The following is a 17,582-nucleotide window of genomic DNA, read 5'->3' as shown; positions in this document are numbered from 1 at the left end:
TATTTGAGGACAGGTGAGGATAATAACTCTAATAAATATATAAAATTGTCAATATATATATATAATATTTAAATTTATTTTAAATATATTATATTAAAATATCATTTTAATAATTTTATTGTAAATAATTTTAATTTTAAAAAATATGATATAAAAGATAATGGCACGAAATTTTGTAAAATTTTAAAATAAAATAAAATAATGAGTTTCTTAGTGTCTTTTAGAATACTAAATGCACTAATACAGTGAAATAAGTGAAACACTCCCTTTTCTTATAAAACAAATCTTTAATTTTATTAAAATTAGATGTAAACATGCTTTATTTTAAACTTAATAAGTAATATTTATATTTTTTTCTTTAACTTCACTTCAATTATATTAGTTTTTAAATTGTGTATTGGCATAGCTTGTTACATACAAACATAAAATATAAAAATTAAATCTCTTTTAACATTAAAATTAAATGACAAATATTGACTTTATATTTTTTTAAACTTTATTGAATGACATTAATTATATATTTAAAAAAAAAATTAAGATATTAAATTTTAAAATAAATGAGATATATATTTTGAAGTCGTAAGCTTACATCTGTAAAGTTTTAACGGCAACTTTCACGTGAGTAATAATTGGGCTTCATAAAAAATCGGCCCATTATGAACCAGATTTAGGGCAGTTATAAGCAAATGTCTGCTATATATATAAATATATCCCAAAGTTTCATTTCAGTGCTTTTTGAGAGCGCAAACAAAGATATACATAGCCGAAGAAGAAGGCTTAACTTCGTGGAGCGCATTAATCTCAAATCTTTATTGAAGAAGGTAAGTTTGTCTCTCTCTGCCTCTCTTTCAGATCCAATTGAAGCAATCACTCGTGTGCTTCTCTTTCTATCCTCAAACCTAACTTTCGTTCTTGGATAAACGTGTCTCCAGTTGTTCTTCCTGTATATTTCTTTCCTTATTTGAGTATGTGTGTGTAGTATGTGCATTATCTAAGTCTATTTCATGTTAATTTAGGATAGAAGATGGATCGGTACAGAAGGATCGAGAAACCTAAGGTGGATACACCGATTGAAGAGAATGAAATCAGAATTACTAGCCAAGGAAGGATGCGAAACTACATCACTTATGCTATGAGTCTGCTTCAGGTACTTAGTTCTTTGCAATCTTCTTTTATATATGTTTCCTTATGATAACTATTAAGAACGCTATTCTTGTTCTTATATTTACTTAATACATCCTCTAAATTGTTGTTTTTATAATGTGTTTGAGATTTTCAATGTCTCATGGATATTCTTATCTTCATAAACTAACTCTTAATGCCATTATTTTTCTTATATTTACTCAATAATCTGCTTTTAGTAACTTGTATCATATATCCATTGTTGTTTTCATAATGTTTGAGATTTTCACTCTCTCGTGTACATTCTTATCTTCATAAGCTTATATATAATCATGAATATAGAATTATAGCTAATTTCACTTTGTGATATTGATGTATATGTAGTATATAATCATGAATATTGAATTATAGCATATGTGATATGTACATCACATATGCTATGAGTCTGCTTCAGGTATACTTATTTTCTTCACTTAATTCATTTGTATGAGCTCTTGTAATCTTCTTCTATACATGTTTCTTTATGATAACTGTAAATAATGCTATTATTGTGCTATTATTGCAACACTTAACTCAATAATCTTCTTTTTAGTCAACTTGTATAATCTCTCCATTGTTGTTTTCATAATGTGTTTGAGATTTTCACTGTCTCATGGATATTCTTATCTTAATAAGCTAATTCTAAATGCTTATTTTGGTGTACTTATATTGTATATAATCATGAATATTGAATTATAGCTAATTTCACTTTGTGATATTGATGTATACATAGTTTTTATGTCAAATATTTGATAGTTGCAGATATTCTAGATTTTGTAGAAAAACTGCAAGAAAATGATAACAATCATTCATCTATATTAAGGCATTTCTGGTAATCTATTGTTATTTTATTTGTTTGACTATGGGAGATGTCTTTGTTTCCTGTCCTGGAAGATAAAAAAAAAATTGTGCACTTCAGTAAATTTTATATCTCAAAGAGATGTCTGTTTTCGGGAGAAGATAGAACTCCTTTTGATAATTATGTTTAAACATAAAGTCAATTTGTACCAAAACCAATAGTTTATCCACTGCAGTCTTGGGTCTAGTCTTCTAGAGTTTGAATTATTGCGTTAGTTATACATCTATAGTTTTCTTTACTTCCAACCTCTGAATTCGAAATTTTTCATTGTAGGATAAGGGATCGAATGAAATTGTTTTCAAGGCAATGGGTCGAGCAATAAATAAAACTGTAACCATTGTGGAGTTGATAAAGGTATTTTTGGCTCAATCTAAGTTTGTCTTCCCTTATTCACGTGTTTAATTTTATCTAAAATCTTTTTATGTGGACAATACAGCGAAGGATTGTTGGTATTCATCAAGTTACTTCAATTTGTTCAACCGATATCACTGATAATTGGGAGCCTATTGAAGAAGGTCTAAACCCGTAAGTCTCTTAATGACAGTTCCTTGCGAAGAATCACTTTCCAACAGATTATTATGTTCGTTGCTTTTTGGCTATTGCTCTCTTAGTGTTTCTTTGATGCCTGCAGTGTGGAAACAACTAGGCATGTTTCAATGATCACTATAACTTTGTCAAAGCAAGAAATCGATACATCCTCCATTGGGTAGGTTTCAAGTAGTTTTTTATATTTATTGAACACATTATTTATTTATTTTACTGTTTGTTCATTTTTGCTACATTACAACTTATTAGTAGATATGAATATACACATGATGCATCTATACAATCAAAGATATAAATTTTAATGGTAAAATGTATTTCTTGATATATCTGAGTTTTTTGAGATTATAACCCTATATCCCATCATCAACCAAAATACCTTATATCTAAAAGATATATATTATTGTTTCTTTATATATTTATTATACCCCTAATGCCTTCCTAGCCAAATAACCCAATTTTGAGTATTTTGAAATAACCCGAGATCCTAATTATGTACACAGACTTCTTACTTTATAAGGTTATGTATTATTTATTAGTAAGATGATAAATAAAGAGAGCTCATATTCCACCAATCAATTTGTACTATGCTATAGGTACCAGGCTCCACTACCAGCTGACCAGGTGCGGACAACACCTGAGTTCGATTACGAAGGAGGTATTAACATAAATACCACATTTCTTATTATTACCTGTTTGTTACAATTCTATTTGTGTGGATTGTGATCTGTGATTCCATTTTGTTTTGCAGAAGAATCTCCTGGTGGTTTTCGTGGAAGGGGTCGTGGTGGCCGAGGGAGGGGAGGAAGGTCTAGAGGTGGTTATGGTGGTATGTGATTTCATTTCAATCTTAGCAACTTGAGATTGTTTGGTCTTGGATTTTTAGGGATTAAAAAAAACCTCAATCACATCACTATCAACAGAAAAATGCATATACTTTTTATATAATTTATATTTTAAGTACAAAGGGGCATTTTAGTTATTCAATCCAACCAATGCCAATGACCATTCATTCACCTCTAACAACGATTTATGCTAGCTACGTTTGTTATATACTTGATGTATAAAGTGGATCATATATTAGTAATATATATTTTGTTTAGGTAATGGGTTTATCGCATCGGGGGAGCACGAGGATGGAGGTTGGGACCGCAATCGAGGATATGCTCGGGGTAGAGGTCGTGGCCGAGGTCGCGGTTTTCGCGGCCGTGGAAGAGGAGGCGGTTATAATAATAATGATGATGGCGGTCAGTTTGATAATAACCAAGGAGGAGGAGGTTACAATCAGGAACCCAATTTCCAAGGCCGTGCACGAGGAGGCGGTTACAACGGTGGTCAGTTTGACGGCCGTTACAATGACGAACAGAATTTCCAAGGCCGTGGTCGCGGTGGTCAGTATGATAATAATAACCAGCAAGGTGGTCGCGGCGGTCAGTATGATAACCAGCAAGGTGGTCGAGGCGGTCAGTATGATAACCAGCAAGGTGGTCGAGGCGGTCAGTATGATAACCAGCAAGGTGGTCGCGGTGGACAGTATGATAACAATAACCAGCAAGGTGGTGGCGGTGGTTATAATCGCGAGTCATCTTTCCATGCTCGGGGAAGAGGAGGTTACAATGGTGGTGGTGGTGGTGGTCAGTTTGATAATAATAACCAAGGTGGTGGCGGTGGTTACAATCAGGAACCTAATTTTCAAGGCCGCGGTAAGTACTGATTAACTTGAATTATGATTATTAATAATTTTTGTGGAATTTGATTGGTTATTTGTTGAATAATAATAATAATAACAGGGCGTGGGGGTGGACGCGGGAGAGGTGGGTATCGCGGAAGGGGTCGTGGCGGTTTTAGATCAAACGGGCCGATCCATACAGCTGCGGGTGGGGCGTAAAAGTAAAATGGTGATTTGTTTGTTGCTTTGATCATCATATTATTGTGTTGGTTATTTTCTTCTTTGAATGAAGTTTTGCTAATTTTTAGATGTTTAGTAGGGGAGAAATGGCTGTTCTTTTATTATATGATATGATTAATTAGACTGATCATCATCTTATGGCAACACAATACCATTTTCATGGCATCATTTCTTTGAAAAAAAGCAGCTTTGGGATGTTCTTTAACAGTTTTAAATATGATGATGACGATTAAATGATGACCAGGTTTTGTATTCATTTGTTCTAAATCTTGTGCAAAAGATTTCTTCGGGATATCATTTATTTGAAAAGTGTTAAGTACTGGTTTGTTTGTTTAGTTTTAATTTAAATTAAGGTGTAAAATATTCAATCTGATAAGCATCATCTAAAGTATAGTAGTAACTTCTTTACCCTTATTTTGTGTAATATATATGGTAAAATAGTTATTAAACAAGTATTATTTTAATCATATGAATATGATAAATATATATAATTTTTGTTAATATTATATTGCTGTGTAATATATATAATACTGTTCCTGTGCCAACATAGGATATTTAACTTCTTAAATTCCTCCCAAAAAATAGTGATAGCAAGTGAAAGTTTAAACCTGAACAGTGGTAGCTGTGACTGTATCGAGAATAGTATTAGTTGTATAACTACTTGACTGAAGTTTAATACGCCTTGGATCAATAATGTCCACATAACTTTTCGACCAAAATGCAAAGGTAGTCTAATCATATTTCTGAACATCAAAAAGAATTCAAGGTAAAAATAGAACGATCCGATCCGAAGTTGGATCTAACATTCTTATTCCATCCAATCTGATGCACCAATAAATTGTCAAAAATATGATCACAAAATGAAGTGAACTAAGGTAGTCAAAACCATATGATCATATTAAACCACACTTTCTATCATCATCAAATGTAACGTCTTTTAAGAAGATTTTGATCTCATATAGTTTTGGTCAATCAAATGTAATACCTGACACAAGACATTCATTGTGTCCTGACCTCCTGTCACACCCAAAATTTCATTTTAGACCGAGTAAACTTCGGTCTAGGCAGAAACCAAGGGCCCAGGTCAAATCGGGGCCGAGGTTAAATCTATGTCACGACCGAGGGGGTCCGACCGAGGTTAAATCTATGTCACGACCGAGGGGTCCGACCGAGAGAAAATCTATGTCACGACCGAGGGGTCTGACCGGGGAGTCCGACTGTTTATATTTATTCAACCCTCTTTTCTTATGACAAGCAGGTGACGAGGCCTTTGTATTATTATATTATATACTTAAGTGATGACAAGCAGGTGACCAGCCATTTTTATTAGCCCATGCCTAAGACAAGCAGGTGACAAGCCCTTTGTATTATTATATTATTATACTTAAGTGATGACAAACAGGTGACCAGTCATTTTTATTAGTCCATGCTTAAGACAAGCATGTGACAAGCCCTTTGTATTATTATATTATTATACTTAAGTGATGACAAGCAGGTGACCAGCCATTTTTATTAGCCCATGCCTAAGACAAGCAGGTGACAAGCCCTTTGTATTATTATATTATTATACTTAAGTGATGACAAGCAGGTGACCAGCCATTTTTATTAGCCCATGCCTAAGACAAGCAGGTGACCGGCCCTTTGTATTATTATATTATTATACTGAAGTGATGACAAGCAGGTGACCAGCCATCTTTTGTTAGCCCATGACTAAGACAGGCAGGTGACCATCCCTTTTTATTATTATATTAGTAAACCCAACAGGTGACAAACAGGTGACCAGTTTTCTTTTAGTACTATATATAGGGCACCCCTTCCTTCATTATATTTTTTTCCACCATCTCTCTACTAAGAAAGCCAGAGGCACACTTTTAGAAGCAAGACTATAGCACCTTTAGGAGCAGGATCATAACATAACAGCAAGGTCATCTCATAAGACAAGTTCTTTTCTCAACTCATCTTTAGAAACCCACACTTGTTTATATAATCTGTATTTGCAAAGTATATACTGTTTTCAAAGGCATGATCTGTTTCAAAGGTAAGTTCTATTTTTCCAAAAGTATTATACGTTTTTGTGGACAATGAGTTATGAACTAGATGGATCTGGGCAGAAGGCTAGCCAGGTTGAGCTCTGGTAGTCTGAAACCAAAAATATGTGTTGGGGGTTCTATTGGGACTGGACTTCTGGGACGAGCTCTAGAAGATCCTACCCACACAGACAAATGTCTATTCAGGTTGTGGACTTTAGGGATAGACTCCGAAGAGTGCCCTTTCAACTATGTGCTCAATAGGATTCCTAACTTTCAGGATCAGCTCTGAAACGTAAAGGGTCAGTATGTGCTCAAGGATGTTTCTGTTCTAACCATTTTATAAATAGTTTTACAAAGGCAACACATCAATATTAGTCAGCTTTTACTTGGCTTTTTATATACTCTTCAAAATATGCTTGCTGGGTCTTTAGACTCACTATACTTGTGTGGTGTAGGTACACAACCAAATCATTCTGTTGATCCATGAAGGGAGGCTTGGAGGGTGTGCAGGGTGCAGGGGAGGCGTGTGTGTGGGAGGAGGGACATATGTATTTCAAGTGTTTTTAAGGTCTGGCACTTAATGACTCAATGTTTTATATTTCAAGTGCTTTTAAGATCTGGCACTTAATGACCCAATGTTTTGTATTAAGGAACCAAGTTGTAATTACTTTAATGAAAAGGGCCTTTGTTGTTTTTAAAAGGGTCGGGTTTTGTAATGACAATCATAATTTTATAACTCTTCCGCAAATGTTTCTGTTTTCCGCTTAAATATATACGTTTTTAAAAATCCAGCACTCGGTCTAAGTAAAGTAAGAGTCAAGGTTGTTACACCTCCATTCTCGGCCAAGAGTTTTACCCTAAATTTCTGAACTCCATTCTTATGATCCTGTTGCGAATCAACTTTCGGTACATCTTTCATAATCTTTTTTTTTCTTTTCAAAACTCACAATTTATATATCTTTATTGATAAAATTATACAAAACCATATTTTATCTTAACGACTTAACTTATTAATTACCTACAATTATAAATTAAACTTAGTCTTGACTATCAACCACCTGTTGACAATATGTGAGAAGATGAATAGTTGATCTTTTTAAGTATTATTACTTAGAATTCCTTTATTGAGTTATTATTTTTTTAAATTAATATTTGTCACATTTATCATTACTATCATAATTATTTTTAAAATATAAAAATAATAAAAAAACATAATCATTTGTTACTTGAAGTGCGAGCATTAAATACCGGGTTGACTGATAAGAATGCGACACCAATAATATTACACCATAGAACTAGTGAAGAAGAAAGTGAAACTCGAAATTCACTAAGTATATAGATTGAATTCAAGAAATGAGGTTGTTACTAAGCATAGATTGATATTCAGATTCAGTACTAAGTGAGCGAGCAATTACTTGTTGTTTCTTAGAGTTTCAAGAAACGAGGTTGTCACATAGAAAAATATAAAATCCAGTTGTTGAATTTTGATCATCAGGACATCCCGCTCAATCAGACTCAGAGTAGGTAACAAGAGTGATTTGTAAAATTGGACGAAGAAATATCTCATGAAGAGGAGTATGATGAAGATAACGAAAAATATGTTTAACTGCTCCCCAATGAAAAGAGGTGGAGTTTGCATGAATTGACAAACTTGATTGACAATAATAACGGCTAACTCAGGACAAGTGCGTGTAGGATATTGTAAAACGCCTACTATATCTTGATAAAGAAACAACTAAGATAAATGATCACTATCATGTTTAGAAAGAGATAAACCAGTAGAGATGGCAGTGTGTAATGTCTTTGTTTGAAGCATATAAGCTTGAGTGGGAATATCGTTAACATATTTGAACTTACGAAGAAATAAGTCATCTTTGGTACAAGTGATTTTCATTCTAAAAAGTAATGTAATTGATGTAAATCTTTAACAGAGAATAGTTTATTAATTGAAATATTTTTTTTTGTTAGAAACGATTTAAAGTTGAATGTGAAAATAATATCGTCCACATATACTAAAAAGTACGGTTATTTAAGGTGCATAATACGTGAAGAGAGAGTTGTGTCAGATTTCGATTATATAAAATTAAGAGATAGTATAGCAGTTTAGAGGAATTCGGATCTGTTGTCCTAAGAGACTGTCTCACTTGTTGTCTTAAAAGAGAGAGTGGAGAGAGAAGAGAGAAAAGAAAAAATTGAATATTAAAATAAAATGTCATATATATAATTTTTTAGGGTTTAGGATTTAGGATTTATGTCATATATATAATTTTTTTATTTGTCTCATTTATCAAAATGACATCGATTTGATCTTTGAGACAACAAGTGGGACATTCTTTTGGGATAGCAGATCCTCACTCCAATTCAGAGAGTAGCATACTAAGCATGAGGAGACTATTTAAGACCGTGAATTGTTTGATGAAGTTTGCATGTATGATTAGAAAATTTTTGATGGATAAAACCGAGTGGTTGTGCCATGTAAACTTTTTCTTGTAAAGACCAATGAAGAAATGCATTACTAATATCAAGTTGATATTAGTAATTCAAGAGATGGATATCTCCAAACTCCTTGAGAGGTTTTAGGTTTGAGCCCGTCAGACGACAAGTTCTGCGCCTGATTAAAATGAAGTGTGTTTGCGGGCTATGTGCTTAACCCCCTTGAGGCCACATTTTGTCATGAAGATTTCTTATGAGTAAAGACCAAAAAGATGTTTTTTTTGTAACACTTTTCTCCATAATAAATGTGATAAAAATAAAGAAGAAGAGCAAAAAACCAGAAACCAATAAGTAAAAAAGAAAAAGAAGGAAACAGATGATGTTAAACTCAAAGATCAAACAGTTGTAGAAGAAAGTAAGAAGGATTCTTGGAAAAAGTAAAAACAGTGAAGGAAAGAAAATAAAGGGAATCAAGGTGAAGTGGAAAAGAAAATTTGTTATAAATCAAAGTATCATGATGGAAATATGAGATGAACCTAAAGTTGTTGTTGAGTAAACTCAAGAAGAAACACTCAGAATTTCAAAGATAAAATGGAGAATTTTAAAACCGATAAAAAAAAAATTACAAAACCGATGTGGAGTCTGAAGCTGAAAACGAAGATAAAGAAGACAAGAACATAGAAAATTCAAGTTAAAGATAACTAAGGTAAAAGCTCTGAAATTCTCACAAACAATTTTTCTATCAAATCAAAACAGGCTTGTACAAAAAGATAATTCAAAGTTAGAAACATCAATATTCATCATCCTCTTCAGTACAATCTTTTTTCATCGTCAGAGGAAGGGGAAAATGAAGTGGAAGAAGACCTCTCAATGAAAATAAATGACATGCAAAAATGCGAGCTGAAATGTTTATGTTTGAATGTAATTTTTTCTGTTTGTAAAAAATCTCTATTTTTTTAGAATATATGAATGCTACGAATTAGTTTTTTATCATCATTAATCATAGTTAGGTTGTCTATCTTTGATTTCTGACTTCTCACTTTTGGAATTTTAATGAAATAATTCTAATCGTTTTCCCCAAAGAAAATATCAAGTTGATGAATGAACCATTGATAAGATATTTCAAAAGAAAGAATAACACGCATAATAGTGGGTTTTGACACATGATTGTATGTCTATTCATAATCAATACATTGTTGTTGATGAAATACTTTAGCCACAAGATGTGATTTATTTTGATCAATAGACCTATCAACTTTATGCTTGAGTTTGAAAACTCATTTAAATCCAACAAGATTATGAGATGGTGTACGAGGAAAAAGAGATCATGTTTTGTTCTAAATAAAGCATTATATTTATTTGTCTTGGAAAGACGTCATTGTGAATCTTTATTAGCTTTGGTAAACACGTAGGTGTAGTATCGAAAGAATTAGTAGTTAGAGCTGATGAAGACATAAATCGTTCTTTGTTGTGTGTGATCATTTAATGAGTAGAAGATTTATGTGCATTAAATGTTGTGATAATTTTTTGTGTTTGAATGAACAGTAATAGTAGTAGAAAAAGATGATATTGTGTTTGGTGATGTTGTGGAGGTCGAAAAGGGTGATGGTAGAAACGATAAAGTGATATGAGATAATAGAGGTAGTATTGATGAATTAAGTACAGTTGTTGGAAGAGATGTCTAATTATCTTTAGGTGGTTTAGACAAATGAACAAGGTCCTTACTTTTAAAATGAAAATCGATTTCGTCAAAAGTGACATGTCGATAGATAAACATTCGTCCAGACAGAATATGAAGACACTTATAACTTTTGTGAGATGAGCGGTAACCAAGGAAACCACATTCAGTAGTATGAAAATCAAGTTTATATTGATTGAACGGTTGTGTGAGTGGATAGAAAGAAAACTCAAAATGTCTTTAAAAAATCATAGAAAGAAGAAAAGTTAAATATAGTCTTGAATGGTGAACGTTGATGTAATGTCGGAATAGGAAGACGATTGATAAGATATGTGGCCGTTTCAAAAACTTCACTTCAATAATGTAGTGCCACAAATGCATGAGCCAATAAAGTGAGACTAGTTTCTGTAATGTGACAAATTTTTTGTTCAGCAATACCGTTTTAAGAACTAGTATTCAATATTAGAACAAATTAGTTTGCAATATTTTGATTTTACGACTAAACAAATTTTCAACAATGTAAAATACAAATTATTATTCGTTACGACTAAATTAGTTTGCAAACTAGTATTTTTTGGGCAAGATAAACGATGTAAAATACCATTATTATTCGTTAATGGTTTAAAATTTTATTTTCTCCTTCACAATTAGTTTGCAATATTTTGATTTTACAACTAAACAAATTTTCAACAAGTCGAAGAAATTTGATAAACGTATTCAAATTTTACGACTTTTTTTTTCTTTAGAGGATATATCCATGTGAATTTGTTAAAATCATCCACAAAATGTACGAAATAACGACAACCAGTAGACAAAAATTTAGGAGTAGATCCCCAAACATCCGAATGAATTAGGTCTAAATGAGTAATAGATGTAGATTTAGACGTCAGAAAATGTAGTTTATGTATTTTCTCATATTGACATGATCCACACAAAAATAGTATTACTACTTGAAACTGGTAATTTAAAGTTTGATATAACTAAAGATGTAGTAGCGCTAAATGAATGTTCAAGTCGTCAATGTCAAATTTGAGCCGGAGATCGAATACTAATAAACACTTGTTTATTAGAACATGTTGAAATAAAGTATGTCATTGAGTAATCTCTTAAGAAACATTTTGTCTTCGTATCTCGGTTTTTAATAGAAGACAAACATTCGGGTGGAATTCTAAAAACACGTTATTATTTGATGAAAATTTCGCGACACTCATCAGATTTTTAGTAATATCCAAAACATGTAACATATTACATAAGTAGAGATATTTTGTTGATTTAAAGTTTTAGTGGTAACAATATTATAAATATTCAGAGATATATCATTTCCGACTTTAATAGTTTGAGTACTTTTATAAGGAGCATGTACGTGTAGATTATTAAGATCAAAAGTAATATGATCGGTAATACCTGAATTTGGACACCAAGTGGGATCTACAATAGTAGAAAATGTAACAAACATTGTTGTAGAATTTGTGGAAAGATTAAAATGAGGGAACTCGAGAGCACTATGTGCTTGTACATTACACATTTGACAAGGTGGATTATAAAAATAAATTTTGGAGCGATGACAAATTTTATGACAAAAATTACATTGCGGACGATTATTGTCTCAGGTATCTTTGGTTCTTTCCGCCTCCATACTCATAAATATAAGCAATATTTGCCGAAACGTCTAAGGGCGAAATGCTTTTGTAATGAATTTTCTTTTCTTGAATATGATTCGTTGTTCATGATTTAGAAGGATGTTTGTCATCTCATTAAACGATTGATTTTATCCGAAAGTTAGAGCACATATCATCGACTTAAATTCGTCTTCGATCCCGTTGAGTAGAGTTAGTTGCAGATCTTGATCAAAAACATATTGTCCAACAACGATAAGTGCATCTTTCAGGTTTCTGATATGTTGAATGAAGTTAAGAAGAGAGTCACTACCTTTGTGTGCTTTTAGAAGTTACGGAGAAGTTACTCCGTAACTGAGATAATCGTCTCTTTGATTTAGAAACATAGATATTCTCTAGGGTTTCCCGAAGTTTTGCGTAGAAGATGATTTTGAGACTTGTTGATGAATCTCGTCGGTCAGTGTTGAAAAGAGCCAAGCAAGTAGCTTTCATCTTGGATACACCATTGTTTAAATTTCAGGTTATTTATTTGAATTGTATTTTTTTGATCATCTGTTTTTTGAAAAAAATTGTGAGAAGTTTTAAGATTTCCTTCTACTATATCCATAAAATCATAATTTATCATAATATGACTAACTTTTAAGATTTACAATAGATATAGTTATGTTTATCAAACTTTACGTTTTCAGTTATTATTGGTATAATTGAGAAGAGATATTGTTTTTTCATTAAAATTGTTTTTGGGAGATTTCCCTTATAAACTCTAATACCAAGTTAAATTTAAGAATTGATAATATAAACAAGAATAGAAATGATTAAGTTATGAAAAAAAATTGAAATAATATTATTGATTGAATGAGTAAATTTATAATAATTTATTAATTTATATTAAGAATAGAAAATATAACTAGCATGAGAAAACTTAAAAATTAATTAATATATAGAACATAATTAAAATATAAGATAAATCAATGATTTCTTTGATTTCTTTAATATTTTATCATCATAAAACTCTAATCATTCATTCATGCCGGACTCATGAGATTTATGTAGAAATAGAATCAAATATAAACAAAACTTGTAAGTAATTAGCTAATTCTAATAGAAAATACCGTAAGAGGACAAGAAAACAAAACCTTAGTGGAACTGATTTTTTAAACTATTCTCAATCGTTACCTTTCTTTTTAACTTGTGACATTTTTATTAAAAATCAAACACTAGATCTTTAAATCTCTTAGACAAGACTTTTAAACAAATGAACAAACTACAACCAAACATCATCTCGCGAAGATTTCTAATCGTTCAAAAACCATGGATAAGTCCATAGATCATCATGAAAACTAATCCTTCAAAATCATACATGATAAACCAGCACACACCCACAACCACAAACACAAAAATAGCGAAAATAGCGAAAATGCATCTCGAAAAGTGAAAACCATGCAACTCACCTCGACAACACTGCAAGTTCGGTCCTTCGAATACAATCAAGAACTAAAACAAGTGGCTCCAAACAGCAGGTCTGTCTCTCGATATAATCAAGACCCTCGACGATAGATAATCAAACGAAGGAGAGTCCATATCTTCCGGTCCAATAACTTCCCTCGCATTCAACAACTCGTCATCAATCGGAGAAACATCATTACTACATTCGAATACATGAAGCCCGAGTTCACAAACACCCATCACAAAATTTGAATTTCCCCAAACTTGAGTTATCGTGCTTGATTCTGGAAGCGTGTAAACGTTCGTCATACTCTGTTTCCTTATCGAGAATTGTTGTATTTGGGACAAAGACGAAGGAGAATGAGGTTGATTTCTTCCTCTCGAATTTATGCAACCGATATAAACAGAATCCCCACGAGAAAAAACACATTGTGCATTGATTCCCAGCTTCGGCATTTTTATCCCAACGCCAGATGGAGTACGAAAATCAAGTACGTTTATCAAATCCGTTGTGCAGAAAACTCCGTCGTGTCCTTCTGTTTCCGAAGAACTAGCTCTGCAAAATTTGTAAGTTATTCAAAATTCGGTTATCCAAGTAAAACAATACAACTATATTATGAAAAAATATTTTATATTTAATAACAAAAAATGGTATCTTTTGTTATGATATTATCAATCATTCAAACCATCAAATCATATTACATTTAATTTTAAAACAAGGGTTTTGTTCATGTGAGGAATCTATCGTAACCCCAATTTGAACTTCAGTTCTTTGGTTTATGTTACATAAGACTCTTTCCACTTGAACTATCTATCGAGTTAGGTTAGTTTAAATAAAAAGTATTTTAAATAATCCAATTGAAAAAGTTGTTACCTTTGTCTAACTCCACCACCAAGCTCAGCATCAGTATTATTCACATGAAGAGCGGTTATTTTCTTACCGGACGAACGAACATACACCAATGATTGAGAGCTGGGAGAACTAACATCCCACAAAGAAATACCTTCACATTCTGCAACAACAACTTTGTCTCTGTTTCTCCATTGGAGAGAACTCGAATAATCCATTGTCAAAACTGGCCTTTGTACTTCCCAGTTCATCATTTCCTCACCATCACGAATATCATAGATTCTTACAGATTTCTGAGAGCTAGCAGCCGAAACCATAAGAGGTCCGCATGGTTTATGCCACCATTGTGGGAAACTCAAATCGGTTTCTCTTTGTAATATGTTGTTGTTTGGTAGAGGAGCCAATGCTGTTCTATTTATCTTCTTAGTAGACTTGTCTTCTTCAATATGGAAAGCTTTCACATCTTTTGTATAGAAATCCCATGAGCAAAATCCTGATTCCTTCGTATTGCCAGCAGATGCTGCCACTACATATCGTTGTGCACAACCGTCAGAGCCAGGGGCACGAATTATCCAGCAATCTTTCCATAAATTCGAAGAGAGTCTAACAGGGGGTTTATATTCAGCTTTCTCCTGAAACAATGGTTAAAATTCAGCTCATAATATGGAAAGGATTTTGCAATATCAAATATAATTGTCAAATTCGAATCAAAATGTAACATAAATTTGTACCTCACTGTTGGCAATGTCATAGAAGGAACAAGAACTATCATCATGGGCAAGAAGAACAGCTTCACCTTCTGAAACAAACCATCCTCCTGTTGAAGTCTTGGATCCAATATTATGTAACTTGTAGAGGTAACTATCATCTGTTTCATCTTCAACCATCGTTGAGGCCTTGTTCTCTTGAGTATCAAACTGATTGGCCAATACAATATCTGAAGAGGACTCCTGAATTGCTGAGCTAATACAAACATCTGTTTCATGAGTGTTGGAGGACTGAAGGCTTCCACATTCTCCTCTCATTGTCACCTTTGATGGCTTTTCCTTGTTTATAGATGCCAGGAAATCCTTTGCAATGGAAGTCCCATCAATAAGACTCGATGATTTTTCCTCAGTTTTTGATTGATCAATGGTGCTTCCTACTACTGATCCCGATGAACTCCTGTCTCTAAGTAATCTATGATGAGGAAAAAGCCGTGCCTCTAGTTCTTCAGTGCTTAGACCTTTAACAGAATTTTTCGCATTATGCACGCCATTTTCAATATCACTTGCTTTTGTAACATCGGTCTTAGCATCAGCACAAATTCCGACTTGACCCATTGCCTTCTCAATTCCTGAAATCTTTTCTTGAATATCAGACAGTATAAACTTTGAGGCATCAGGATTATTGTGATCCAGCATCTCTTTCGTTCTCTTGATATCAGATGCTATTCTCTTAACCTTCCCTTCCAGAAAAGCTAGCTTCTCATGAAGCTTGCTCGGATATTTGTTCATACTCCGACCACCACCAGCTTCTTCTGTCACAACTTTCTGTTTTGGCACCTCGGTTACCTTAGAACTAATCGGAGCTTTCCCACCAGACTGTTTAACATCCAAATCGACACAATTTGCAGTCTTAACAGCCACATCAACTGAATTATTACTCATGCTAGTCCTTTCTACAGAGCTAGATGAACACGATTTCAGTGTATTATTCGAGCTCAAATCATTGTCTCTTTTGGGTTGATCTAGAACACTAGACTCATTAAGGCTACGACTTTTCTCCAAAACATGAACACTATTAGATCTACTGCCATCAATTTCACTTGATTTCGGTTTCAGGATCCTTAAAGAACCCTTCTTTTGTAAATCAGAACCTTTCACTCCACTCACACTCTTCCCACCAACTAATGTAGACCCATGAATATCTCTATCAATCGAAACCCTACTCTTACGCATATCTGATAAAACTCGAGTAAAATCAGAAGGACTAGAACTCCTACCTCTTGGAGCCGAAGATGTTGAACGTCTGAAACGTAGATCCTTTCCATCACCCTGAGAAACAGAAGACGTCTTGTCGATTCTCGGCATGGGAAGAAGAACTGGTTTCTGGGTTGTGAGAATCGTCGCACGGCCTCTGGATGTATTCCGTGAGTTTTCAATTCCGGTAGATTTCTTCAGGGATTCTCCAGTTCCATTAGTGAATGGTACTGGACTTAAGGGTTTGAATGTTTTCGATGTAGCTGAAGGAAGTACTCTTCCTACACTGATGCTACGTTCTTTTGTGCGGCGAATCGCCGATGAAGACATGGTTGTGATGAATATGGATGATGAATATTGGGTTGTAATTCGATTGTTGTTTAAGAGGAAGAAGAGAACGCAGGTCTCTGGATTTCTTAGAGTGGCGACAATGTGAGTTTGAGCGGTAAAGGAGGATTTTAGATATGGTTTTTGAATTTTGGAAATAAATGAAAGAAGACCTTGATCTTTTCGTAATGCTACAAAATAGTCTAAAGTTCTTGTATAAACTTCCACTATTAACTAATTTTCTATACAAATTTGCAAATCAAAATATTTATATTATTTTCTTTGGGTTTGAATTGGTGAATTGGTTCAATTCGGTTGATTTGTGCTGAGAAATGAACAATTAAATGGCTAAAGTTGATTTATTACTTGGTACAATAGACTTTTTTATTAGTTTGTAAAATAAAATATTACTTCATAATATAATATGATTATACTTAAAATTTAGTTTGATAAACAAATATCAAAACATCTAAGTATATTTACTTGAAATAACAATAATAATTAGGTAGAGTTGAAAATTTAATTATTAAGAGAAATGTTTAGGTATCATCTATATTTTTAAAATTTTAACAATTATCTAGTGACAGGTCAGTTTGACATTGACAGTCATATTGCCACTAAATCGTCTTATATAGTGACAGGTCAGTTTCATTGTCAGATCATCGCTAAATTGTCTTATCTAGTGACAGGTCAATTTCACGAACAGATCGCCACTAAATCAGTTGTTGAGTTCGGTTTCATAAATTGAGTTTGTGGTTAGGTTGGTTTG

General features: G+C 33.0%; 2 protein-coding genes across 5 annotated transcripts; one reads left to right on the top strand and one right to left on the bottom strand.

Annotated features, from left to right (window-relative positions):
- Positions 1-713: 713 nt before the first annotated feature.
- Positions 714-4,728, top strand: LOC124923747 (glycine-rich cell wall structural protein 1.8-like). Of its 4 annotated transcripts, none has more exons than XM_047463710.1 (9): positions 714-821; positions 1,022-1,147; positions 2,294-2,374; positions 2,457-2,545; positions 2,652-2,726; positions 3,160-3,221; positions 3,315-3,392; positions 3,667-4,266; positions 4,354-4,728. In XM_047463710.1, the coding sequence occupies exons 2-9, from the start codon at positions 1,025-1,027 to the stop codon at positions 4,449-4,451; spliced, it is 1,206 nt and encodes a 401-aa protein (XP_047319666.1). In that variant the 5' UTR covers positions 714-821; positions 1,022-1,024; the 3' UTR covers positions 4,452-4,728. The 4 variants fall into 4 exon arrangements, with proteins under 4 accessions (XP_047319666.1, XP_047319667.1, XP_047319668.1 ...); XM_047463711.1 differs by having other exon boundaries at positions 715-821; positions 1,017-1,147; XM_047463712.1 differs by lacking the exon at positions 714-821 and adding an exon at positions 826-943 and having other exon boundaries at positions 1,017-1,147.
- Positions 4,729-13,433: 8,705 nt separating this feature from the next.
- On the bottom strand, positions 13,434-16,898 carry LOC124923626 (KIN14B-interacting protein At4g14310). Its single transcript, XM_047463590.1, has 3 exons — positions 15,257-16,898; positions 14,550-15,157; positions 13,434-14,231 (listed from the first exon to the last, which is right to left on the bottom strand). Exons 1-3 carry the CDS (start codon positions 16,814-16,816, stop codon positions 13,724-13,726), a joined length of 2,676 nt encoding a protein of 891 aa, XP_047319546.1. The 5' UTR covers positions 16,817-16,898; the 3' UTR covers positions 13,434-13,723.
- Positions 16,899-17,582: the final 684 nt, after the last annotated feature.

This window comes from Impatiens glandulifera, chromosome 2, assembly GCF_907164915.1.
Source record: "Impatiens glandulifera chromosome 2, dImpGla2.1, whole genome shotgun sequence".
In the NCBI taxonomy this organism is placed as follows: domain Eukaryota; kingdom Viridiplantae; phylum Streptophyta; class Magnoliopsida; order Ericales; family Balsaminaceae; genus Impatiens; species Impatiens glandulifera.
The sequence above is the reverse complement of the archived record's forward strand: the minus strand, read 5'-3'. Positions and strand labels throughout refer to the sequence as shown.